The sequence below is a fragment of the Mustela nigripes genome, chromosome 5, assembly GCF_022355385.1.
Source record: "Mustela nigripes isolate SB6536 chromosome 5, MUSNIG.SB6536, whole genome shotgun sequence".
Lineage (NCBI taxonomy): Eukaryota > Metazoa > Chordata > Mammalia > Carnivora > Mustelidae > Mustela > Mustela nigripes.
In genome coordinates this window covers 129566692-129594367 of record NC_081561.1, presented here as the reverse complement: position 1 = coordinate 129594367, position 27676 = coordinate 129566692, and the positions used below count along the sequence as shown (strand labels likewise).

General features: G+C 42.4%; 2 protein-coding genes across 5 annotated transcripts in view; both read left to right on the top strand.

The window, feature by feature from the left end:
• Positions 1–15298: 15298 nt before the first annotated feature.
• LOC132017492 (glyceraldehyde-3-phosphate dehydrogenase-like) lies at positions 15299–16366 on the top strand. The gene has a single exon (XM_059399276.1). The coding sequence runs from the start codon at positions 15365–15367 to the stop codon at positions 16364–16366; it is 1002 nt and encodes a 333-aa protein (XP_059255259.1). The 5' UTR covers positions 15299–15364.
• Positions 16367–23831: 7465 nt separating this feature from the next.
• FYN (FYN proto-oncogene, Src family tyrosine kinase) overlaps positions 23832–27676 on the top strand; it is a 210310-nt gene continuing 206465 nt past the window's right edge. For all 4 annotated transcript variants that reach the window (XM_059401223.1, XM_059401225.1, XM_059401221.1 and 1 more), the window contains exon 1: positions 23832–23920. The gene's annotated coding sequence lies outside the window, so the exon portion shown is untranslated. The remainder of the gene's footprint in view (positions 23921–27676) is intronic.

The window sequence follows — 27676 nt, the reverse complement described above, 5'->3', positions numbered from 1 at the left end:
TCATGTTTGCTAGGGACACCTAAGAGAGCCACCCAAGCACCCCAATAAATAAATCTTTAAAAAAAAAAAAAAAGAAGAATCTTAGCTGTGAAGGGGAGGAGAAAGAGTAGTCGCTAGTAGAGACATTTTAGTGACAAGGATTCCTTCTTGTTTTAAGATGAAAGTGTTATAATTAAGTCCATTTGATGAGAAGGAAAAAGGGACTGGAGCTGGAGGACAACAGCTAATGGGTTTGGGGTTTCTTCGGTAGAGGCAGGGAGTGGGGGGAGGGTGCTGCTGAAAATGTACCAAAGCTGTATTGTGGCGATGGAAGGAAGGGAGGTGGAGAGAAAGGAAGGTAAAGAAAAAGAAAGAAAAGGAATTAACGAAAGGGGGTCAGGCCTGTCTTTTGAGTGCTATCCGTGTACAGTTCAACTCATTGTCTTAGAGGCTCGCAGGCTGTAGCAAAAGAAGCCATGCTGGCTTCAAAGCCACTTGTACCGTTTACAGATGGAGCAACCCTGGAAAAGTCGTACCCTCTCCAAGTCTTCCCTTATCCCTAAGTAGGAATAATAACAAGACTGTTGTGAAGACTGATGAAGTCATGTGTAGACATTCTTTTGAAAAGTGTAAACCTTTTATGAATGCTAGCTATTATTTTACTGTAATGAAAAGACCACTGGGAGTGAAGGCTGGGTGATGTTTCTAGGGCTCAGTTTCCTTCTCTGAGATAAGATACCTTCCTTATTGGGTTGTTATGAGAATTTAATGGATTAATATGTGTAACCCTGTTAAATAGAAAATAGTGTCTGACATTTAGTAAGCATTCCATATCTAGAGCTTAATTTCTCCTTTTTCTTTCCAGGTTTACTTACCAACATGGTTTTTACACATTGTATTTTCTTTCTTATTTCATTCTTCCCTTGCCTCGACAGCTTTGACCACATCTAATATTTCATTCCTCCCTTTCTTTCTAGTGGCTCTTAGTTATTTATAAATCACCATATCCGTGTTTTCCTGCCATTCTTCCAGGGTGTGCATGCCAAATTATTTTTGTTGCTTCTTAAACATATGCCCTTTAACCCACATTGTAGTTTCTTTGGCTGGTCTCCAATGTGTCAGCAACCTCTTTGCTCATTGGTTTAGTTCTCTGTGTGGTGATGGTGATGGTAATTAGAAGGAAAATCTATAAAGAAAAGGGAAAAGGAGAATGAAAATTCTCCCTGAGAAACACTTATTATCTGCTCCCTTTTAAGAAAGAAGGGTTTTTAAATGGTTTTAAAGAGGTTTTAAAGGGTTTTTTAAAAGCAACATACCAAATACTGGCAGGACACACTGTGCACGCATAAATCAGTACCGTGAGCTGAGTCCAGGGCAGTACTGAGCATACTACACCACTCCTCTAACAGTCAGTATGTTAACTTTTATTTATTTTTTAATTATTTTTATTAACATATAATGTATTATTTGCCCCAGGGATATCCCCTTAATAGGTATGTTAATGTCTTTACCTAACTTTGGTCACTTTCTAGTCAGAACTTCAGAACAAGGCACCTCCCCCCCCCCTTTTTTTTTAAAGATTTTATTTATTTATTTGATAGACAGAGATCACAAGTAGGCAGAGAGGCAGGCAGGGAGAGAGAGGAGGAAGCAGGCTCTCCGCAGAGAGCCTGATGTGGGGCTCGATCCCAGGACCCATCATGACCCGAGCCGAAGGCAGAGGCCTTAACCCACTGAGCCACCCAGGCACCCTGGCACCTCCCTTTCATCAGATGAGAAATATGAAAAAAAGTTTTCAGTAAGCATGAAAAGGGGGAAAAAATAGGTGCTATCTACTAGTTTTAGTTTCTTCCTTTGTAGATGAAGCATTCAGTAAGATCCCTTTCAGCATTACAACTCTGTGATTCTAACATAAATTAAGAGGTTATATTCACCATTCATTAATAATTCATTCAATAAACACATATTTATACAGGAATATAATATACAAGAATAGACATATGTGGTAAGTCCTATGTGAGAGGAAACCTCACAGGAAGGTGCCTTATCCAGACTGATGCTTTAGCAGCCTTCTTGGTCAACGTGACATTGAACTAGGTCTTAAAGAAAAAATGTAAAGTAGATAGTTGAAAGAAAGAAAAGCCTTCCAGGAAGAAGAGGAATTTATGCAAAGGGACAAAGGCCTGAGAACAGCCAATGCATTCCGGGAACACACGGGGACTTACTTATGAATTCACAGTCCAGTATAGCTGGTATGGAAGTTTATAAAGATATTCAACTATACATCTAGTATGTTGCTTAGCATGTCATAGTACAGAGTTTGGATATTGTCCAGTAGGCAACAGGGAGCAGAGGATTTTTAATCGATAAGTGACAGGATCACATTTGCATTTTAGAAATATTCAGGGTGCTCGCTTCGGCAGCACATATACTAAAATTAGAAATATTCAGGAAACATGAAAAAGAAAGAAGAGGGCAGGCATAGAGTCAGGAAGACCAGTAGGAGACAAGAAATGATAGCTGTAAGAAGTAAGGTGGACACATTGGGACTAGGGGGTATTGAGGACAGATCTGAGTCATGTTCAAGAAAATACAACGAACCTGGGTGAAAAATTTGATGCCCAGGCTAAAGGAAAAGAAGAAACCAAGAAATTGTCCCATTGTCTCTTGGGTTACTGAGTAGATAGAGTTACCAGCCTCCCATAAGGAGAGTATTTGTGTAGAGATGGAAAGATAAACATTACTGTTTTAAATAGGTTTGATTTGAAGTGGTGACAAACACACAAGAACACACTAGAACCCGAAAGATTTGGGCTGGGTTTCTGGTGGTCATGGTCATTAGCATATGTGAAAGTCACTATCATTAGACTACAAGCTCAGTGGGCAGGAACTCTGACTTATTTCCTTCAGTAAATAAGTCTTTACTGAAGGAACTCAAAAAATATTTAAGTGAATAAAAATGCAATCCCAAAGGGAATGAGAACTCTGAAGTTTAAGCATGAGATGGCTGACCTCTGAGCACCACTAGCAGAGCACAAAGAAGAGAATGAGAAGGAACAAGAGGAGAAATAGGAGGACCCTTGGGAGGAGGAAGGAAAATGTTTTAAGGAGATCGCTCCAGCAGGGACTAAGAACACTGGAGGGTCTGTAAAATGAGTCCAAAGCATATGTGTTGGGTTTCATATCAAGAAGTTGATGACTTCAGGGAAGTAATACTGCCTCAGTGAAGGAGGGACCATCCTTTTGAGAGATCTTAGCAGGACACCTGGATGGCGCAGTTGGTGGAGCAACCAACTCTTGCTTTCAGCTGGGGTCGAGATCTCGGGATCATGGGATAAAGCCCCCACATCGAGTCCAGAATCTGCCAGAGACTCTCTCTGCCTCTCACTCTGCCCTCTCCCCTGTGCTCTCTATCTCTCTCAGATAAATAAATAAATCTCTCTTTTTTTTTAAGTGTTTATTTATTTGAGAGAGAACAAGAACACAGCGTGAGCAGAAGGGGCAGGGGCAGAGGGAGAGAGAGTCTCCAGTGGACCCACTGCTGAACACAGAGCCTGACTCCAGGCTCGATCTCATGACTCTGAGATCATGACATGAGCCAAAATCAAGAGTCAGACATTTAACCGACTGAGCCACCCAAGCACCCCAATGAATAAATCTTAAAAAAAAAAAAAAAAAAAAAAGAATCAGCTGTGAAGGGGAGGAGAAAGTATAGTAGCTAGTGGAGACATTTTAGTGACAAGGGTTCCTTTTTGTTTTAAGATGAAAGCGTCATAATTAAGTCTATTTGATGAGAAGAAAAAAGGAGTACAATAAAAAGGCTGAGGCCTTTATAAAAGAGAGAAGAGAATTAATAAAATGAGTTTTATAAAAATATTCCTAATTAGAGTTCTTTAAGTAGGAGGCTCCTCTTGGGCCCATACATTGTAGTGTGATTTGCCAAAGGAATAGATTCACATCTCTTGTAAGAAGTACTTTAGTTGTAGAATTCAAGACAGTCTTGTGGTATTGCTGTATGATCTCTGAGAAATACCCATAGATCTAAGTTTCCTATTTCTAATTATAAAATGAGATTATGCCCATTAAGTCCATCTCTTCTCTCTCCAGCCCTGCTTCCCTCTCTCTCCTCATGCCTAAACAATGATTTGTATTCAGGGCTCCAAGTGGAAGAAGATACATCTATTCCCAGCCTTCATTCGTTCTAACCCAAGGGCTTTTAAGTTTTCAATTTACGTGCTGTAACTGAAACAGGAAAAAGAAATCCCACTGAAGCCATGCATGCAATCCTGCGGGAAGAAGGCTTCAGCAACCTGGTGAGACAATGGCATTCTGAAAAGCAAGGCCTGAAGCCCCCCTTGCGCTGTCGGAAGACTCTACCTCCAATCTGTCAACAGTAAAAGGAAGGAGAAATCCAACATGGTGCGCCCAGATTTGCCGCACCGTATTAAAGCTCAATTTCTCCCAGCACTAAGAGGCCATCCTCGTCTTGTCCATCTTTCTGTCTGAATGGACGGGCCTGGTATTATAGTCTTGGGGTTGGGGGAGGGGTACTCTAGAAAAATAAAGATTTCTTCAATTTCTTCTTTCTGCCTCTCTTTGTGTTAAGTAGTGAAGTGGCTCATTGAAAACATCATGTCTACTCAATAGCTTACAAGCTGAATCACTTGTTTGGTTGGTTGGTTTATTTAAAAATAAAACTACTATAAAAAGTTCCGACAGAACAGATGATATTAAGCAAATGGATGGTAAGAGCCCCTCCAGCTGTCATTGCCCTGTGACCCCTCCTCAGAGGTAACCGTTAGCAGTAGTTCCTGGGCATCCTGCCAGAAACTCCCTGAGGATGTGTGAGCAAAAATGTGACTACCTTTCATTTGCAAAGAAGATGATGGTGGTAATGATTACCTGGGCTCTACAGGGTGGTCACAGTGCCAGCCCTGGGCTTTTGTTTGCAAATCTGCAAATGGGTAGGCCTGTGTTTTCCTTTCCAACTGCATTAACTGAAATGGCCATACCAACCGTGTACATCGCTGTCTTGCTTCAGTAGTGCTGAGTCCTAAGTGGGTTTTAGAAGTGCTCGGAGGGAACCTCAGCCCTCTGATCCTCCTCTTTCGCCTCCAAAAGGGAAGAGTAGCTTTGAAAAGTTAAGCCCCTGCTGAGGTCCATCTCTGACTCCCTCCAGGGGGGCTTCAGGGCTTAGCTCTGTCCTTTTCCTGGCTGGAGCCCCTCCTCCTCCTCGGAATGGAAAAGGCTCCTGCTGCTGCCTGGGCTTTAATGAGTGTCCAATTAAAGAGAAAGCCCCAATCCTCTTTTCCTTTTCCAAAGACAAGAGACATGAGATTGAAAAATACCAGGAACTAGGAAGTAGATGACGTAGACCCAGAATTTCAGAAGTAGTAGCAACAATAATAATAACTAATAATAATAATTTTTTTTAAATTCTCAGATTGCAATGCTGTTTCCACACATATCATTTTTCATGGATCTGCCTGAGAGCTCCCTTTCTTCGCACGGAATAGTTACAACACTGCTTAAAAGGTGCAAACCTGTGCATTTGCTTGCTTCTACTGACACAAGATAAGCTTCATATCTTTTTTGGCCTCAGACTTTCCAGTCTTCAGTGGCCTGAACAAGTAGACGAGCAAAGGGGGAAAACAGGCTGGCTCATACTTTCTGGCATCGACCCAATTTTCCAATCTTCAAAATTCTCAGCCAGTTTCCCTCTCTTCATCATTGCATTGTGCTATTTGAAAGACACAGTGGAAATAGCTATGGGAACACAAAGAAAGAAAGAACACACACCATGGGGTTAGCAGAGAGGAAACCCTCTTAATAGATTTCAAAAGAATAAATCCTGGAGCAATCCTGAGTCTTAAAAGATTTACCAGAAATGTAGGCAGAACTCCAAGACCGTGTTGCTGGAAAAAATTACAATATTGGGTATTGTAAGATAGAAGATAAGAAGAAGAGAGATTCCAAATGATTTAATGATCAAATTCATGTATGGCTTCTTGTTAACAAGGTCCTACCAAGAACTGTAAGATTCAACCTTGTTACCCTCTTAGCTGGAATAAATATGATGTAGTATTTGCTAAAGTAACTTGTATTATCTTAGTTCTAAAATAACCGTATGTTTTCTGAGCATTTCAGGTAGCCAAAGTCTGTGCAAAGTAAAAGTTTTCCAGTGATTTTGTTTTTAGAGAAAAAGAGAGAGAAAAAGGGGTGGGGGCAGAGAGAGACAGAGCCTCTGAGGCAGGCTCCACGCCCAGCACAGAGCCTGATGCGGGGCTCCATCTCACAACCCCAAAATCATAACTTGAGCAGAAATGAGTTGGAAGCTCAACCAACCGACCAAGTCACCCAGGCACCCCTCCGATGTTGTTTTTTTTAAATCAGTAATTTCCTATCAATATATCACCTGGCCTGTCATTTTTTTTTTCTTTTGTTTTGTTTTAAGTAAACTCTACCACCAACATGGGGCTAGAAGTACAACCCTGAAGTCAAGAGTTACATGCTCTCCTGAGAGAGCCAGCCAGGCACCCCTGTCAAGTTCTGACTGTGCTTTCCCGGGGAATATTGAAACATGTAACTTGACTGGACCACAGCTGTATCCTTAGTAATTGTTCTCTGTCTTAGGAACTCGTGAGGAATGCATTCATAGCAAAGAAAGCACTAGAAATTGAACTATAATAAAAATCTACCTAAAGATGTCTCAAGAGAAATAAGTTGCATTCGGAAGTATGTTTTCTTTATTCCAGTGTGGGTTCTGACAGCATATAAGGGCTTTCGATATACACTCTGGATTTATTGGCTTTTTCTTTAAAGGTTGCAAAGAGAGATGCATTTTATGAATGTATGTAACCAATATATAAGTTTTAATAAACTTTAAGTTATATTAAAAGCTTAATAGCTTGGCTGCAAACCAAAAATCTTCTTCAGCCATTCAGGGTTTACTAGATTTTTGGTGTTTAGAACTCTGGGGGTGATAAAGCAGACAAAAGAGTTTTGTTTTGTTTTGTTTTTATAACTAATTAGTGAATAGATTTGTCTGAAATAGAGACTCAGCAATCCTATCTGCAGGGTCCCTGTCAGAAATGCTGTGGAAAATAGGCAGAGCAACAGAACATAGACAGATAGACTAGGATCAGAGCAGAGAGGCATCGTGGAAGAGGAAAGGAGTAGGGACTCAGCTGTCGTGAGATAGAGACTTGGCCAGACTCTATAGTTGCTTTCCCAACAGATCCCCTACCATGTTCTGATATTAGGAAGAGAGGCTTTGATAAGAAACAGTTCTGGCCTCTGTTCTGGGGAGAGATGACCTTGTGATCCCATTCTTTACAGTGGTATATAAGGGGAAATCTGCTGCGTGTTCCTGCTCTGGGTAAAAACAGAAGGTGTGTAAGGAGAAGGTCTTTCTGTCTGGGTGTTTCCAGGCCAACCCAATCCACTCACCCCTCTGCCGTTTCTGGTGTTTGAATGTTGTGATGCTTTTGACCGTGACAGCCATATGGCAACCAGGAAAGGATGAAAAGCCAATATGTCAAGGATGGTTAAAAAAAAAAAAAAAAAAAAAAGGATAGAAAGAGCCTGGAGGGGACGCCTGGGTGGCTCAATTGGTTAAGCAGCTGCCTTCGGCTCAGGTCATGATCCCAGCGTCCTGGGATCGAGTCCCACATCGGGCTCCTTGCTTGGCAGGGAGTCTGCTTCTCCCTCTGCCTCTGCCTGTGTTCACTCTCTCTCCCTCTCTCTCTCTCTGACAAATAAATAAAAAAATCTTTAAAACTAAAAAAAAAAAAAAAGAAAAAAAGAAAAGAAAAGAAAAGAAAGAGCTTGGATTGTCAATGACCCCACTGAGAAGACGAACCAAAGCCAGCTGCTGGGTATCTCTAGACTTCTTGATATGAGAACAATAAGTCCATTTGTTTTAGCCACTGTTCCTGAATTTTTCTGTTATTTGCAGCTGAAAGCATTCCTAGTTACTAAGGAAATTATAGCCTTGGTTCTAAAACCAAACCGTAGCATAACATCGAGCCCCCCCCACACACAAAAAAACCCCAAAAAACTAAAATACAGTAAATGACTTCTCAAGTCCTGTTTCCTTATTTGTAAAATGAGGAATAAGAACCAAAACGATCACTGTCATCTTCTCAAGTCTTCATCTTCAAACAGTCTGTATCTTTGAAATAATTAAAAACAGATATTTTGAGCTTCTACCTAACCTATTTTGAAGTCTTTCCTGGCCCCACGCTGAGAGTTTAGACTACATTATATCATTTAACCTTTCAACAATCCTTTAAAGTGAAGGCTTTTAAACCTTTTTGATAAATGAGAAAACTGTAATTGAGAGAGGCTGAGTAACGTGCTCAAGGCCACACAGCTACTAAGTAGCAGAACCAAGACGCAGGTGAGGTCTCTTTCCTACATCTGAAGGCATTCACCACCTCAAGGAAAATCTGCCCTCACGCCCTCCAGACACTTCAGTGATGTTTGTTGTTTTACATCTCCAGAGACAGGACTTGACCTGTGGTATAAACAAAACCATGTGCTAGCTACCCCCTCCCGCCACCACGACCATCTTCCTGCAGAGATGGGCTGACACTACTCACAGGGGTCAAGATTCTCCCCAGGAAATAATTTTGAATTTATTCTGAGACATACACAAACGGGTCACCGAGGCACTGAAGGTCTATACCATAAAGTGTGTCTCTAACAATCTTGGCTTAGAAGAACTTTGAATGCAAGAATAACCAGGCCTAAGTGCATCATACAGAGAACTCTCAGGAAAGCTCCCAAACATAGAATGTCTGTCATTAAAGGTCTTCCTGGCACCCAGCCAAAATAAACCACGTAATCCATTCCACATAACTGAGTGAATGGACTGCCCACCTCAGAAGCGGCCCCTACGTCAGTGAGAAGCCAGGAGACCCTGACCAAAAAGATGACTTTGCTTCAAAAGCATGGGCTTTTGAAATTATGGTCAATGACCTACTTTTTTTCTGGCAGAAATTAGGCCACAGGTCCATTTGTCTGTTAAGGCATATCATAAATCCTGATATGAAAACTTTGATCTCTGCATATGAAAAAACACTCATTTATTCTTTCAAGTTATTTTATTACTAAAACAATATTTTATTTTGGTTTATTACTAAAACAATATTTTTTGTAGCAAACCTTAAAAAATATAGATAAGAAAACAAAATGAAACAAAACAAGAAACTGTAAAAATCACCCACAGTTCCACCACAAGGTGTAACATTTGAATTCATTATGGATTCATTAGCTGAATGAATATATAATATATATATGAACATATATATGATATATAAATATATATAATAAATATATATATTTATATAACATAAATATATATCATATATATGATACATATGATATATATATCTATATGATATCTATCATATATCTATATCTATATCTATACCATTGCTGTGAGTAAAAATTGAATATTAGTTAAGACAGCCACAGAGTATTGTTTCCGTTGTGTGCCAGCTACACAGCCCAGGGCAAGTTTCTTTAACCAAACTTGGCTTTGGTTTTCTTACCTATAAAGTAGGAGTAATAATAATACCTACTTCATAGGGTTTTTTTAGTGACCATTAAATGAATTACTTTATGTAAAGCACTAATAATACCGCTGGTACATACTAGCACTAAATTAATGAGAGCCGTTGCATGTTTTGTAACATACGCTATTATCTCTTTCGTGTTCTTTCATAGCCTTCTACAACATATTTTTTAGTGACTGCGAAGAATTGAATTGTAACAATATATTATAATTTAACCAGTCTCTTATTGTTGAGCATTTCAGTTGTTTCCAATATGTCACTATGTTCTACGCCTTACACCGTGACAAAACTACTTACAGCCAAATTTTTGCACATATCCCTGATTAGTTCCTTCAGATGTATTCTTAGGAATAAAATCGCTGAGTCAAAATGGGGAATACACAGCTAAGTTTCCAGAAATGTTACATGAATTTACAATTCCTTCAGGAGCGTATGCCACCCCGCCCCTTAGGGAATATTCAGTATTTTGCCAATTTAATCGTTTACAAGTGATTTGCCTTTTCTGTTTTCATTTTTCATGGGTTCCTACTGACGTGAAATGCTTTTTCATTGTTCATGGACACTTTTGTTTTGTCCTTGAGATTTGCCTGTTTCAGTGCGGCTGTTCACCGACCTCCCAGCCCACCCTCCACCCATCACCAGTTATCTCATCTTTACCTAATTCTGGAATTGTTTGTTTGATCTCCTTTCTCTAGACCTTTTGGCAGTCCTTGACACCACTAACCATGTTCTCCTTAAAAGGCTCTCCTCTGTTGCCCACTGAGATACCTCATGGGCCAATGAGATACCGTTCCTCCTCACTCTCCTCTGTCTAACCCCTCATGGCCTAATCCTGGGCCCTGGCTATGTGATCTCACTCACTTTCCATTCAATTACCATCTATGCTAATTACATCTCCAACCAAAACTTCCCTCCTGAGTTCCAGACTCTGACATTCAACTGACAGTAACCTCTCTACGTGCATGTTGTCACAAGAATCTCAAATTCAACATGTTCTAGAAGAAAGAGGAACTCCCCTTCTCTTTCCTCAGTCTCCCCTGACTTTAAAAACTCCACTACCATTTCAGAGCTACTCGAGTTAGAAACCAGAGTCATTCCTGATTGCTTTCCCTTTCTAGTCTTCTCGTTCTAGTACTTCTCTTTCCAAAATAGATCTTAACCTTTGATCATGTTATTCCTGCTTAACGCCCTTCATTGGTTACCCATACATTTTCAAATAAATTCCGAACTAGTTACTGCAATCAGTAAGACTCTGCATGACTTGGTGCTTGTCGTCCTCTTCCATTTCACTCCTTACCACTCTCTCGACCCTCTTCCTCACCACACTGGCCTCCTTCCCATTCCTGTAGGGCCTTTGGACGTGCTGTCGCTGCCTACTGAAATGCTCTTTCCACTTCCTCTCCTCTTCACTTAGAAGTCTCTTCCTGATCCTCAAGTTCTTGGTTTGTATGCAGAGACTCTAGAGGCCTCTCCTGGGCCACTATCTCAGTACGTCTAGTCCATACTCCCTGTTCTCTTCACAGCATGGAACAGGCTCTCAAGAAATACTTGTTGAACAGTGGATGGATGGCTACTTTGCTCAGTTTAATTTTTATCAGTGTTTTAATATTTTCTTATTGATTTTCGAGAACTTCAAGCACTTTTTATATATTACGTATAGAAATGCTTTCTTTTTCTTTTATCGTTTGCTCTCTTCTGTTTGTGGTATTTTAGGTCAATAGATGTTTTCCACTTTTGGAAATGTACTCACTTCTATCATTTCTGTCCCCTAAGATTCTCTCTCAGGTGTCAAGCTTAGGCTGGACTTGCCCATTCTATTCAACCTTATTTGTTTTATTTTCACTATTTTGACTTATCTACATTATCTTCATTATTTTGACTTATCTCATACTCTGCAAATACTACATTATCTACATTTTAATCTTACATCCATATGGAATTTGTTTTGCTATATGACATAATGTAAGGTTTAACTTACACCAATAGTATTTATTCAGTATTCCTTTCATTTTGGATGATTTGAAATGTCACTTGGCATATATATTATGTGCTAATGAGTATTTGAGTATGTTCCTGTAATCTTTAAAATATTCCCTTTGTTTGTCTGTCTATCCCTATCCCAGGGCCATTCTTTTATTATCTGATAAAGTCAATATGCTCTCATTATTTAAAGGATTTTCAAGGGTAATATTGACTCCATGAAAGTTTTCAAACATTTTAAACTATTCTTACTCATGTTTTCCCTACCTGAAAAAAAAAACCTTAAAAAAAAAAAAAAAAGACCCAGTAGAATTTTAGTCGGAATTATATTTGATATATAGTTTAATTTGGAGAAAACTAAAATCTTAACATTATTAAGTCTTTCCCCCCCAGGGACAATGTCCATCTCTCCATTTAAGCTTGTAAATTTGTGAGTCTCAGTAAAAATGTATGGTTTTATGTATAGGTCCCATTCTTTTTTAGGTTAACATGTGATAGGCCCCGCCAATGCTCTGCCTACCAAATGACTTAGGCATTCCTGTCGATGTGCCAAGCAAGGGCTGGACCTCCCCGGGACGAGAGATCTTTTGTACAAGGGGTCTTCTCTGCCCATAAGAGTACCCTAAGCCTGCTGGCAAGGCCAGCTGGAAATCTGGAGTTCAAGTCCCTGGAAATATGTTCATGCCATCCCCCAGAGGGACCCAGTGGGATGAGCCTCTAACCGTCCCAGAAAACACTAAATGGATGATACACTTCTACTTTTTTCCCCTCTCTGTCTCTCTTGCTCATTCCCAGACTAGGTTCCCGGGATCACTCTTCAGTAAACAACTCTACCTTTGTCTCTGTCTTTGTCTCAAGGTTAGCTTCTAGGGAAACTCCAACCAAGGCATAAACCCTTAATTATTTTTAGTTGCTATTGTAAATGGAACTTCTAAAAAAAGATAATTCCCAACTAGCAATATAAGAAAGTTATTGATTTCTTTGTCTATGGTAGAAATACAGCATATATGTCTATAATAATATACCCTAACATTAGTTATGCCATGAAAAAATGAGTACTGTTAAATTGTTTTACATACATACTCTGTAAATACTGTATGTATTATACATCTACACAGATATAGTGCATAGACTTATATATATAATCTCCATGTATACAGTATCTTGGCGACAATTTGGAGAATTTTGTGATTTTGCCTACACACTTTACCCTGTTCACTGTTTTTGGAACCTCATAATCTTTAGCAATTGGCTTCCTTACTGAATTCATTTATTAGTTTTAATAGTATTTCAATTGATTCTCTTAGTCTTTCTAGGTAGACAATCACATCAACAGGAAATAATAAAAATTTTGTCTCCTCTTCATTATTTATACATGTGGTTCCTTCATCTTGTTTTATTGTACTTGCTAGAATTTTTGGAACAATGTTAAGTATTAGTGGTGAAAGGACTGTCCTTGTCTAATTTCAGATTTGAATAGAAATAGAGTGTTTCTCCTTCTATTGAGATAATGTGTGAGAAAGTGTTGAGGGAGTGTGTACGGTTTATCCAAAGGCAATTAAATAAAATAAATTGCAAATTAAACTGAATTCAGATAAATGACACATTGAATGCATGATGGACTAACTTTCAGTTTTACACTGGCAAGAAATATTTCCCGATTTTTTAGTAGACCATTGCTAATAACTTGATTCTCTTAATTTAAAATGAGTATGATTTCTATAAGCTTATCTATTTGAGATTTCTATAAACTATTCTATTTGAGATCTTCTCTGGCAACTCTATTTTCATTGGACTTTGGATTCCATGGCCCATATGAAGAAGTTGCTTCTTCAGAATGGTCTGAGACTTCCAAAGTTTAGGGCAGTTGACCTTGATTTATAAGCTAGGAAAATAAAGCCTTTAAAATGTAACAGGGATCTGAGATTCTAAACCCACACTGGCTAAATACACACCCCACGTAACTGTTTCTGCTCTTATATTTGGTTCCGACAGACCCAAGTGTTTTCACATAAACACAAACAACAAAAATGTAAGATGATTTTAAAATTTGGAGCTTATATTCAGCTATTGCCATCTAAATTTCATCTTGGGGGCTGCTTTATGAACTTGGTCCACATTTTGCTTTGTTTGTTTTAAACTTAACACCCTTCATCAAGCTGTACAGCAAGAGGGCAAGACATAAGACACTGGGCTTATGTGAGATGACACTAATTTTCAATTGGCATCAGTATCTGTTCTTAGCATGTGCGGGGCAAAATTCTTCTTTGAAGAATCCTAGATGCAATTTTGTATTCCTCAAAACTTTTCAAGTTTTATTCCTCATGGGTATATTTTGACAATTCCACAGTTTACCTTATTCTTTTCCCAACCCTTAACTTCCCCCAGATTAGTGAAGGCAGGTTCTGGGTCAGCCTTGCTAAAGTAGAAGGCAAAGGGGAAATAAACGCTTTCTACCAGGTCTAAAAAAATAATTTAGTCTGTTTTAAGGCACAAAGAATTGCAAGTACCTTAATTTCTTTGAGTAATCACCTATGGATATTTGAGATATCCAATCTTTTGTGATTAAAAAATGCTGAAGTTGTTGTCCTTATGGACACACCATCTTGTACACACGTAAACATATCTGGCTACCCTGAACATAGGAAGATGTGTATCGGGCAGATACTGCAATATTTTAGTGGGTCCAAGAAGGTGTTGATTAATCACATTAGAGGAAGAGAAGCCAAAATGCTGAAGGGACCTCAGCAGCAGGACTTGGTAGATCATCTCCCCAGAGCACAGCTCAGTTTTACCATCTCCCCACGCAGCACACTGGCTAGACACTCACTGAAGCTATTTCCTCTTTTTCCTGCTTACACCAGCTAGACGACACTTCCCAGCTCCTTTGCCTATTGGGGTAGCCTTGTGATTATTTCTAGCCATTAGAATGTTAGCAGAAGCACTACGTGTCCCTTTTCTGTTGACTCCTGAAAACTGCCACACAATTCTCTCTTTTCCCTTGTTTCCCAGTGGTATGAAAAGAATCCAGTGAAATCCTCTGTGAAGGGTGTCTAGGTCCCTGAGTCACCTTGTGAAAAGTTGCCCAACAAAAACCCAGCCAAATCTTGGCTAGGTACAGACAAAGAGATCTGGGGATGGTTTGTGATGGCAGCTGGCTTTTCCTGTTAATACATTCAAGTCTGTATATCTCTGATCTAATTTTTAAATTCTTGGTAAGTAATACTTGGCTCTTTATGGGATAAGTGCCTACTTCCATTGCAATGGCTAGGCTATGGTGTTATAAGGTCACTTCACAAAGACATGGTCTCTCGAAGCCCCCTCTGGGTTTTTGGGAGCTATTCCCCCAAAATGGGAATCACTGTGTGCTGGGAAACCACAAGAAGAATGTCTCCTACGTGAAGGACAATAATAAACAGGAAGAAACTAGAGCAGACAGACCCTCTTACGAGCTTCCTATGCTGCCTCTCAGGGTAAGAGCCAGGGTAAAAATTCTACCCATACTCCCATTCCTCAGAAGCTTCACATCTCTATAAGACCTGTCATAAACCCTTCACTCCCAGAGACAGCTACCTCCCACGTGAATGTGGAATAAACGAAAGTTAAAGATCATTCATGGGAGACATTATGTTCAAGAAGGTACTGTACACCTTGCTAGAGAAATGTCAGTGTGGGACCCAGCCTGTCCCCCTCTTGCTAGAAAACAGAACCATAACTGGAAAGGAATAAATTTTTGTTAAATGAGCAGTGGCGCTCTCTGCTCTTCCCCGTTCGACAGACAGCCGCATCTTCAGGTGTAGTGCCAGCCGCGTGCCCGAGACACAATGGTGAAGGTCGGAGTGAACGGATTTGGCCATATTGGGCGCCTGGTCACCAGGGCTGCTTTTAATTCTGGTAAAGTGAATATTGTCATCATCAATGACCCTTTCATTGATTTCAACTACATGGTCTACATGTTCCAGTATGATTCTACCCACGGTAAATTCCACGGCACAGTCAAGGCTGAGAACAGGAAGCTTGTCATCAATGGGAAGTCCATCTCCATCTTCCAGGAGCGAGATCCCGCCAACATCACATGGGGCGATGCTGGTTCTGAGTATGTTGTGGAGTCCACTGGGGTCTTCACCACAATGGAGAAGGCTGGGGCTCACTTGAAGGGCGGGGCCAAGAGGGTCATCATCACTGCTCCTTCTGCTGACCCCCCCGTGTTCGTGATGGGTGTGAACCATGAGAAGTATGACAACTCCCTCAAGATTGTCAGCAATGCTTCCTGTACCACCAACTGCTTGGCTCCTCTGGCCAAGGTCATCCATGAAAACTTCGGCATTGTGGAGGGACTCATGACCACTGTCTATGCCATCACTGCCACCCAGAAGACTGTGGACGGCCCTTCTGAGAAGCTGTGGCGTGACGGCCGAGGGGCTGCCCAGAACATCATCCCTGCTTCCACTGGTACGGCCAAGGCTGTAGGCAAGATCATCCCTGAGCTGAATGGGAAGCTCACTGGCATGGCCTTCCGTGTCCCCAACCCCAGCAAGTCTGTTGTGAATCTGACCTGCTGCCTGAAGAAAGCTGCCAAATATGATGACATCAAGAAGGTGGTGAAGCAGGCATCAGAGGGCACCCTTAAGGGCATCTTGGGGTACACTGAGGACCAGGTTGTCTCCTGCGACTTCAATAGTGACACCCACTCCTCTACCTTTGATGCTGGGGCTGGCATTGCTCTCAATGACCACTTTGTCAAGCTCATTTCCTGGTATGACAATGAATTTGGCTACAGCAACCAAGTGGTGGACCCTATGGTCCACATGGCCTCCAGGGAGTAAGAGCCCCCTGAACCACCACCCCCAACTAGAGCAAGAGGAAGAGAGAGGCCCTCAGCTGCTGGGGAATCCCTGCCCCAACTTATCCCCCAAAACACTGAGAATCTCCCAACCTCCACTCTTTCCATCCCAGACCCCATGAAGAAGGGGAGGGGTCTAATAAAGTATACTGTACCCAGACAACTAAAAAAAAAAAGGAGCAATGGCACTCAATTATGGAAATTTGAGGTTTATAGAGATATGGGTGAACAATTACAGGGGGAGGGACATAGTCGTTTTTGAAATTATGGCCCAATATCCCACTTCCCCTCCTATTTTGGAAAGAGTCCTATCATCTGAGTTGGCTAGGGGCAAGGTCTTACCATTTTCCACAGCAGCTGAATAAAGCCAGATACCTGCTCCCCTCCTCTGCCTTCTTCTCTCCAACAGCCCCGACACCTGCAGTAGGACCCGCCTGCAGGATGCTGTCACCCGAGAATCTGAGTCTTCAGCAAGTGAGACGAGAATGAAGAGACAATGTGGAATCCATCTCCAGGAGTGGCAGAAGTCCGTGGCCGTGGGACGGCCCCAACAGACCTCCGTGGCCATGGGACAGCCTCAACAGACCTCCCTCAGATGTGCCCTTGGGTGGTAATTCCCGATTCCTGCTTATCTGTTGAGCCTCCTTTTCAAGTCCTCACACTGATTCTATGAAATACCCAATATCCTTCTAATAAACTCCTTTTCTGCTTAAAATAGACAGAGTTTTTAATGCTTGTAACTGAGAACTTTGACTGATAAAGTAATTTACTTCTGTCTGTTCATTCTTTTCCTTTGACAACCTGACACATAGACTATTTGAACTCTTCAAAGTGGTGAGATAAATGTTATAAAATCCACATTTCATACAGATGTAGATCACTAAAGTAATTAGAAAGTTGAGACATGGGGCGCCTGGGTGGCTCAGTGGGTCAAAGCCTCTGCCTTCGGCTCAGGTCATGGTCCCAGGGTCCTGGGATCGAGCCCCACATCGGGCTCTCTGCTCAGCAGGGAGCCTCCTTCCTCCTCTCTCTGTCTCTGCCTGCCTCTCTGCCTACTTGTCTGTCAAATAAGTACATAAAACCTTAAAAAAAAAAAAAAAAAGAAAGAAAGTTGAGACATTATCTTCTTTTCTTTAGGACTGTATCAGGCTATGACCAGAAAAATATCTGAGTCATCAAGAGCACACTCTAGGAGCTCTACCCGAGCAAACACACACACATACACACACACACACACACACACACACACACACAAACACACGTGCGCACGCGCGCACAGAGTTCCTGTTGAACCTCACTATGTAGGTCTTGAATGTCTCCCCAGGGATGGTAAATCAGGTTCAGCTCACCCAGTGATCAGGCCTAACCAACCTATGCCTGCAAACAGGGAAATCTGAGGCTTCAGATCCAGTTATCTGCCCCACAGTCTCAGCCACACAGGAGGAACTTCAGGCACTATCACTGCATGGAGTGTAGCCAGAAAATAAATACAAGTGAGTTATCAAGTCTGGTCAGAGTGGGAGGGACAGCTATTTAGGATGTGAAAGAAAGGGACAGGCCATCCTATGACAAGAGAGCCTCTCCAGTTAGACTCCTACAAGGGCTCCTGTAGAAGAGCTGTTGGAAAACAGATATGTGAAATCAAAAGTGTTTCCCCTGGGACCTTCAAGGTTGACTTAGTCCCATACCCAGACAATGATCCAGGCCTCCTTTGGGGCGTCTGGCAAAGAATCAAAGAAGACCATCCTCAGTCGTCACCACCTTTCCCACTCTCCCTGTGGATTGGATGGGATATGGCCTCTCTTCCTCTGTAAGGCAAATTCTTTCTCCCTAACAGGCCCAGCTTGCCCAGTAATAACCCTGAGACCTTAAGAGCACACAGCAGAGGTCAGTGGACTTGGACACTAGAACCTCATTCATGATAACTCCTACCTATTTAGCCCAGTTTCCATCTTTTTAAAAGGGAAGGAAGCTGAGGAGCCACACACCAAGAAGGCTCTGCTGTGACCTGCCAAGAGGAGCAACTATTCAGACTGGGTAAAATTGAACATGAGAGAGCTGGAATAAAGTGCCACTAGAATCCCAGTGTCAGCAGCTTGGCTGGTCTTCTTCCAAAGGGGGGTCTGATACCACCTACTCCTACGCCCTTTCCTAAACTCAGGCCGGGGTGTAGTAGGGAGGGTCCTTCCCGTTACACATGAGATTTTCCCAGGACCATCTATTGGCTATATTCTGAACATTATGGATTTTAAAGTATGAAGCTCTTTCTATAAGAACTTGATGATATGAGATGTCAGAAGCAAGAAGTTCATGGTAAACCAGGTGTACCAGGTACAGAGAGGTTAGCTCTGGGGCTAGTTTCCCAGCATCCTTCTGCTCTCAGAGTCAGTAAAGTTTTTTTGAGAATCATTCTGACAAGTGCCAAGGAGGTCCACCAGAAGCTAGAAGGGTGGGTGTGGGCAGGTGGGACCAGAAGGTCTCTAACCCTCTTGGCCCTGGCAGGGAGGTTCTCCTGGATACACCCTTGTGGCAAGACTCCTTCAAAGGGGCAGAAATCAGCGGGGCAAATAAAAGATGGACAAAAGGGAAAATTAAAGTATCAGAGACAGGAAAAAGTTTAACTTTTATTGTTTCCTCTGTGAAATAATGGGTGCCAATACAAAAAGTTCAGAAAATTAAGAAAAAGATAAAGAAAATAATGATGACCTATAACTTGATAACTTGGGGAAAATCACTCTTAAAATTTCTATGTATGTACTTGCATGCTTTCTTATGAAAATTTACATTTATAATTTTAGAACAATGGAATATGTTTACATAAAAATACATATATAGAGACACATATACACACATATTAATATATTTTAAAAATCTCTCCACACACAAAAAAAATGCCATCACCATTATTTTCTTGACTTTGGAGTGTTCTATCATAGCATAGTTTATATACCCAATCTCTTAACAATGGACTTTTCTCAGTTGTTCACAATTATAAACAATGTTCCAATTACTCACATCACACATATATTTTTGCAAACTTGTTATGTTCTTTCACAGAAGCAAAATTGCTGGGTCAAAGGCATATACTTTTCAAAATACTTTTCAGAAACGGTAGTAAACTGTCTTCTGGAAGTGCTATGCCAATTAACATTAGGGTGTGCTTATCCATTTCCCTACATCCTTTATGTCTTTGGCCAACTGTGCAGGGAGAAAAAACTATCTTTGCATTGCTTTGGTTGCAAGGGAAGTTGAATCCCTTTACATGTGTACCAGCCATTTGGAGATGCATTTCTTTTGCTTGATGTTTTTCAACTAGAGTGTTCATCTTTATTTTCTTGTTGATTTGTAAGAACTCTATATTCTGGACGCTTACTCTTGTCATATGTGTTGCTATTGAGATAACATTTAAGAGAACATTAAACCTAAATGTAACCATTAGGGGAGAAAATATTTTAACTAACAAAATCAAAAATAAGGAAAATGTTACTTTTAAAAGCAAGGAGATAAGAAATTCAAGTGAGACAAAATAAATAGGAAACTTAAAGGTAAAGAAATAGAAACATAAAAATGGGAAAAATTAAAAGTAATACTGGCCATATCAAAGCAAAATTCTAGAACAATGCCTACATTCTAATTTATATAATACAATATATAATACATATATATAGTGTGTGTGTATATATATATATTTATATACAAATTTGTATATAAATATATATACAAATATATGTATTATATACAATATATATAATATACAATTATATACAATATATATTATATACAAATATATATATTTGTATATAATACATACTATCCATAAGAAAATTTAAAGAAATCAGGGGTGCAGAGGCAATACGACTTCTCACAGGTAGACTGGGGACAGTGCCATGGACCTTTAATCATGGTGTCTGCAGACACCTGCACAGTAGATCAAAATGGGGAATAGTATCCAAATCCCTCATAGTACTCTATATACTTGTTCAGGCCATTAGCAAATCCTCCTGAGGAGGCCAAATCCATTTAAAATGACTTTTAAGAAGGGCAACAGATAAAAAGTTAGGCAAGGAAAGAATTACAAAAACAGGATGAAGCAGGTTAATCTGTCATTTTAATTGCATTGTCTGTTCTTTTTGTTCACTAATTAGATCAAGAAGCTATTAGAGTCAGATACTAAAAAGTGACTCTTCTTGAAGAAACCTTAAACTGGGAGTCGTCTTACCTCACCTACTCCAGGTTTCACATAAGATAAGCTGAATCCACGGTGGGATACCAAGGAGGTCCCTATCTTAAGAGTGGTTTTCCTGAGAGCACAGGACCGTTTATCTTTAAAAAAGGAAGAAGGTATGCATACACTGCTTCCATGCCCATTTAGTCTTCACAAAGTAGTATGAGATCAGTTTTACTACTCCCTTATTTTGTGTATGAGAACACAAAGATCCACAAAGACTAAGTGGTTTGCCTCATCAAGGTGCTGACAATGTGTGCTATGGAGAGGGAATCAGAAACTCTGCTATCCGAAAAAAATGTCATGTGAGCTGCATATACTATTCAAAATTCTCTAGTAGTGGGGTAGCTAGGTGGCTCAGTCTGTTAAGTGTCCGATTCTTGGTTTCAACTCCAGTCACGAGCTCAGGGTTCTGGGATCGAGCCCCAGCTTGGGCCCCCATGCCTTGAGCCTCTGGCCTGGGGCCTGTGCCCAACCCCATACTCTGCACTCTGCAGGGAGTCTGCTTGAGACTTTCTCTCCTTCTCCCTCTGCCTTTCCCCCTGCATGTGCTCTCTCTCAAATAAATACATAAATCTTTAAAAAATATTCTCTAGTAGCTACATTTAAAAATAAAAACAAATATGTGAAGCAAAATTTAATGATCTACTTTAGGGAACACAGTACATTCAGACTACTATCTTCTTAACATATAATCCATATAAAAATTAATTTGATGCTTTACATTTCTTTTTTTTCATGCTAAATATTTGAAATCCAATATGTCTTTTCTTTACAGCATATCTTAATTTGCACCAGACAGATTTCAAATACACAAGTACATTTCAGGTACTTAACAGCTACTTGTGGCTAGTGGTTACCACATTGGACAGCCTGGTTCTAGACCAGCAGTTCTCAAGATGTGGTACCCAGACCAGCAGCACTGACAACACTAGGGAACTGTTAGAGGTACAGATTCTTGGGTCCCATTTCAAACCTACTGAATCAGACCCTGTGGGATTGGGGAACACCAATCTGCATTTTAACAAGTCCCTTCTGGTAATTCTGAAAAACGCTAAGGTTTGAGAACCATTGCTCTAGACCGTTGCCTCTCCATCCCAGTTCAAATCGAGGACAGTCATGTCAGGCTAGTACTAAGGAAGAGGAGTCCCTTCTCTTGAGATCAACAATTCTTGGCTAGATGAAGTTGGTTTTCTCTTGTATGGAAATCCTCTAGTTCTTGTTGTGGTTCCATTTCTTGGGGGCTGTGGAATGAATTACCAGACATGTAATTTAAACATGGTTTCACTTATCACTTTGTTTAAGGAGGAAGTAACACCCCACGGTAACTACCCTGTACGATCACCTTGAGTTTAGTTATTAAGTTCTCTTGTCCTCATCCATAAAATGGGGATCCTTTAATAAATGTTGCCAATTTCTAAAAAAAAAAAAAAAAAAAAAAAAGGTTTTCATTTATTTATTTATTTAGTGATCTCTACATCCAATGTTGGGCTTGAACTCACAATCCCCAAATCAAGAGTCACGAGCTCTTCTGACTGAGCCAAGCACGTCCCCCAGGCAAATTATTTCAAAGTACTGTGTACAAAAAGAAGTCAGCAAAAGCGATTGATAGTTTTAAACTACTGTTAAAAAAAAAAAAATTAGTGGGCCGGAAAGGTAATATAGATTTTGAGCATAGAAGCAGACGTTAATTCACTTCTATTTCTCAGAACATTAGATTTGCTGAGGGGGGAGGGTAAGGTTCTTGCCAAAATCACTAAGAAGAATGAATCTGAGCATGCCTTAAAGGAGAATTTTCAGTAAACAGGAATTAACTATAAAGAAAATCAGGAAGCCAAAGTGTTTCTTTTTATGAAGTTACATCCTGCCATAGAAAAGCTGGATAGGAAATAAAGACTGATGCACTCCTGACTGTATATGAAACTAGCTATTATTTCAACAAGGAAAATCTGAGCAGAAGCTCAGATTCCGTGAAGGAATAAAGTATGAGAAGGCTAAATGTCACGAGAAACCAAAGACAACCAATAGCTACAATTAAACATGATTTGGGGAAAATTTATACCAACAAATTTCTACTGTGATTTCAGATTCCTAAGTGGTCACCTGCCCTCTCCACCCCTCCCCCTATTTCAGTAATACTTCCTGCAGACTTTTGCTTGAAGATAAATATGCTTGAAGACAAATACGAAAATAGGAGACTAACAGATGAATCTTAATTTCCTCGTTCCCTTTATTATTATTAATATTAGTTGTGGGTTTCCACGGTTCTCCTGGTTTTTCCAAGTTTCTGTGATGGAGTTCTACCTTGCTCCGCACTCTTCATTTTGATCAGCAAAAACGTTTTCACCACTAACACTTTCCCAATTTATCCTCCCACCTTCAAATGAAAAGACACCAGAAAACCAAGATAGCCCTTTCCCAAGCCAGGTTCCCATGGTTTGGGGGGCGGGGCGGGGGGGGGATGACAGATGCCTTTCTGCAGTGGCAGCTGCAACCTTCCGCAAAGCAGAAACTGCAGCTCACACTCTCCCCTTCTTCCCCCGCCCAAACCCACTACCTCGCAAGTCCACAACCCTTAAAAGCACATACACAACTCCTCCAACCTCGCATCCCCTCTCACAACCCACACCGCACGCACGCCAGGATGCCCGCTGCCACAGTAACGCTCAACCCACTCGGTGGCCCCACCCCTTTCAGCCCCGCCCCCGAGCCAGACACCAATGGTAGCCCGACGCAGCTCCCGACGAGTGCGTTGATAGGGCAGCCGGGACTGCCTCTCTCAGCGTGCGGCCCGCCCCGTCCTCACTCAGGGCTGGGGCTGGAGGGGCCGGAGCATCAGCGTGAGTAGCTGCGAGCAGCCGCGGCGGCGGCGGCGGCGCGTTGTTGCAGTTGCGCCATCTGTCAGGAGCGGAGCCGGCGGGGAGGGGGCTGCCGCGGGAGAGGAGGAGGGGTCGTCGTGACCAAAGGCCGCCGAGACCCGCCCGCCGGCCGGCCGCGAAAGCAGTGGCAGGCTGCCCTCCGAGCCGCGCGTCCTCTTCCGTCCGGGCGCGCGGCGCTTCAGCCAGCGCACCGAGAGCTCTCCGGGCGCACACAAAGCCGCCGCCCGCGCCGCACCGCCCGGCGGCCGCCGATCGTGCCACAGAAGGATCGGGCCGCCGGGCCGGGGATACCCGGCGCCGCCCCCTCGGCGCTCTCGGAAGGCCCACCGGCTCCCGGGGCCCACCGGGGAGCCAGCGGAGTCGCCTCGGTCGCGCCGGTGGAGGGCGGGGAGAAGACCATGTGAATGGGCTCCGGAGCCTGAGCGCCGCGCAGGTAAGCGGCCGAGGATGCGTCGCGGGAGGGCGGCGGGGATGCTGCGGAGACGCCGGCCACCCGCGCCCCCGCGCTGCGCCGCCCCCGCCGCGGGGCCCCGCGCTGCAGTCTCCCGGCCGCCGCCGCCTCCCGGGCGCCCCGCGGGGCTGCCGGGGAGTTGCCCCCGCTCGGAGTCTTCCCGCGGCCGCGCCGGAGGACACCTCTGCGGGGTGCGGCCCTGAGGTGGCGCAGGGATGGGGGCCCGTTTCCTCGCCTGCGAGCGGGCGCGGGGTGAGAATGGGAATTGGCTGGGGGGCGAGGCTGGCCCAGACTCCACCCTCGCCCTCCTTTCGGGGGCCCCCCGCGGGGACTCGGTCTGTGTGTGTTGTTTTAATGTCAGGGATGATGTAATCACTTAATAATTGATGCCCCGTGCTGCTTCCCTCCCCACCCCATCCCACCCCACCCCACCCCTGCCCCACTCCTCCACCTCTTGGCCTCCTGCGGTCGTCGCTTTCCTCAGCGCATCCTCCTGCCTATTTCTGGCACCTCCCTAGCACTTCCCCCATCCTCCCCTTCACTCTTCCTGTGCCGCCACCCACCCAACCTTCCCCTGTCCCTCGTGCTGTTGCCTTCGCTCTTCTTCCTCTGCCTCCCCACCCCTTCTGCTCCCTCCAGCTCCTTTCTCCTCCCTTCCCTGCTCGCTGGATTTCCTCTCTACTTCCCCAGATCGATGGCTGGTTTTTGTTTGGTCGCCTCCCCTGTCTTATCTCAGTGGCCACAGGCAGAGGGGACTGGGCCAGAAAGAGGCCACCGAGGCTGGCAGGCCCAGACGGAGATTTGCTGGGACTCAGAGAGAAGAGGGATAATAAAATCACCCTTCTTGCCCCTCCTCCCCTTAATAAATCACAGAGACTCGCCGGGTGTGTGTGTGTGTGACACAAAGAGCCCTTTCAGTGCACAGAGAGGAGACGCACAAAGTACCCAAGGATGGGCACGATGATTCTTATTTCTCTGCACTGGGGCTTCCCTTTCTCTCAGATAAAGCAGTTGATTTTCTCTCTGAGAGTCTTTCCTGCCACATTTACCAAAAAAAATAAAAGGCCTCAGATGCTGCAGGGTGGCAGGTGCTATCATTTTCCTGTATTCATGGACACAGTAGTGTTGACTGGCAGCTGCAGTATTTCTTAGATTTAAGGGGGGAAATGAGTCCAGCAGGCTTAAGAGTTGCTTTCCTATCAAGGTAGCCCTCCTCTGCCTTGTTTTAACCTCCTCTCTTTTGGGGATAGGTACTAAAGAGCTGGGGAAGGATGAATTGGCCTTGGGGGGCAGAAGAATTTTGTTTCTGAATCAGATGATGAAATTCGTGTTTGATAAGAGTGAGGCAGCCAGACTCCTTCTCTGAAGTCTAAGAAGTGCTGAAGTCTTGAAATGGAATTTTGTCTGCCCAGTGGTGGTGTTTTACCCTTATATTTAAACAAGTTTCTGGGGCCATCAAAACCAGCATAAATTGGTATTTGGAAGACCGCTAGAGACCATGTCCCTTCCCCGCTTCAGGTAACCCCACATCCTTCCTCTCACCACCCAAGCGATGGCAATACTTTCCAGCCTTTGTGCTCTTTCTCCTGAGTCCTGGTCCCATGGGTACTGTGCTTGCAGATGAAGGGACTCACAGACTTTTGGAGGAAGTGGTTTGTTAACTATCTTGGGTTTGGGGGTACTTAACTATGAGCAAAGGATATAGAGAATCTTTTGACAGAACTTTGAACCATCTGTTTGGTGTTCCTCTTAAAGAGGAAATGTTAATGTAAATCTAGAGGCTTAATGTTCCATTTGTAAGCCAGAGACTGTTACATGCTTAGTTGATAATGTGAAAACTTAGTTTAAATCCATTGATTCCTAAGAGCATGGCTCCTTGACGGTTGTAATAGATCTGCCTCAAGTTTGTTCTTCAAGAATTTTATTAGAAAAGAGTTATGATTCATTAAACCTTTACTTCTGCACTTTCTAAGGACATTCATCATAGAACTTTTTATATTTAAAAAAAAAAGCAATAAGGTTAATGAGCATACTGTAAAAACAAAGGGCTGTTTGTTTGATGCCAGACCCAGGAAGGAAAGTCCGTGCACAATAAGCTCACACTGTGTTGACCAAGCTAAAGAGACTTAATGATAAGGTTGAATGTGAACAAATGCACACTCTGCTTTCTGTACTTTATGCTTTGTGCTGGGTCTGGACTCTCCAATCCCATCTGATTTGCTTGGGTTCTATTTAAGCTTTAGGGCTCAGCTCTAAAGTCTTTGATGCTTTCTCCATCTTCCCCTCCAAACAAATCACCACGCCTCCAATTTTGTTTTCAGACTTCAGCAGTGGGCATTATGTTTGGCATGTTTCTGCTTCCATCATTAGTTAGTCAGCACATTGAGAGAAGGAACCTGGTCTTACTTAATCCTGTTTCACTAAAGTCTTTGGTATTCACTTAGGTCTTTGGTATGTGCCAGGCACCTGGATTCATTAAGCTAATGTTAGCAGCTATAACAAATAGGCCTGTGAAAATGTAATGGCTCAAAAGCAATAGATACTTCTTATTCCTCATGTAGTAGTCCACTTTTTAAATGCTTTGGCCTGGAAATGACACCCAACACTTCGATGCATGGGCTTCTATGCTTCTATGAGGGCTAGTTATGTGGTCACATTTAACTGCAGGGGAGCCTGGGAAATACAGGATAGCCACTTGACTAAGAAATAAAATTAAGAAGAAATGTATTTTGGGCCAGCAGCTTTGTCATATGTTGCCACTCAACAAGGTGCAGTTATTTCCCTCAAGGAGTTTGCAGGCTGATGAGAATTAAAATATCTGGAAACCTGGAGCCTGTACCTATCATTGCTTTATTCTTTTGATTCCATGGGGTCAGATCTTTATATTTTAAACGTGTTTCAAAAAATTTTTGCTTTTTGTCCGTTCAAATAGCTAGTTTCCACTCAGTGATTACTTTTAATACGGTGATCTTAGACCTCCAGCGTTGACTTTGAAATGGTTCTTTTACTCCAGGAGCATCTTTCTTGGCCCAGTTTTTTTATTTGCTGATTTAAAGACTCCCAAAGTGGCTAGGAGGATCCTTAGAGATCACAGTTCTACCTTGTCTAAATTGAAAGGGGGAGAGCAAGAAAACTGCAGAGGAGAAATTTCTTGCCTTGGGGGGCCATGCTAATGGGAAGGGAGCCCCGGCAGGCCCGTCCTGCCTGGGTCCCCTTCAGCACACAGCTGCCCTGACTTGGGGGCCATGAACCCTACCCTGCATATTCCATGGAAAGTAAGTGAGCTTCCAGACCTCCAGGAGCAGGGCAGACTGCTGGTGTTCTGGATAGTCTCTGTTTTCCACAGGCCTCCAAACTGTTGGAGCAATGCATTCTCTACTATTCATCGTACTTAATAATCCACATATTTTTCTATAAACAGTTCATTATATTCATCTGATCTGCAAACATTAGCCAAGTGTGTTATTCTGTGCAAGGCACTGGGAGATAAGGTCATGAAAATGAATGCTTCTGCTGTCCTTGCTCTTCAGGGGCTCACAGTCCGCTAGAGGAGATAAAAATAAATAAATAATAGCTAACTTTTTTTTTAAATTTTTTATTTTTTATAAACATATATTTTTATCCCCAGGGGTACAGGTCTGTGAATCACCAGGTTTACACACTTCACAGCACTCACCAAAGCACATACCCTCCCCAATGTCCATAATCCCACCCCCTTCTCCCAAACCCCCTCCCCCC

Bases quoted from the DNA above. Each gene is read 5' to 3' on its own strand.
- LOC132017492 (XM_059399276.1), top strand. From the start codon at position 15,365: ATGGTGAAGGTCGGAGTGAACGGATTTGGCCATATTGGGCGCCTGGTC.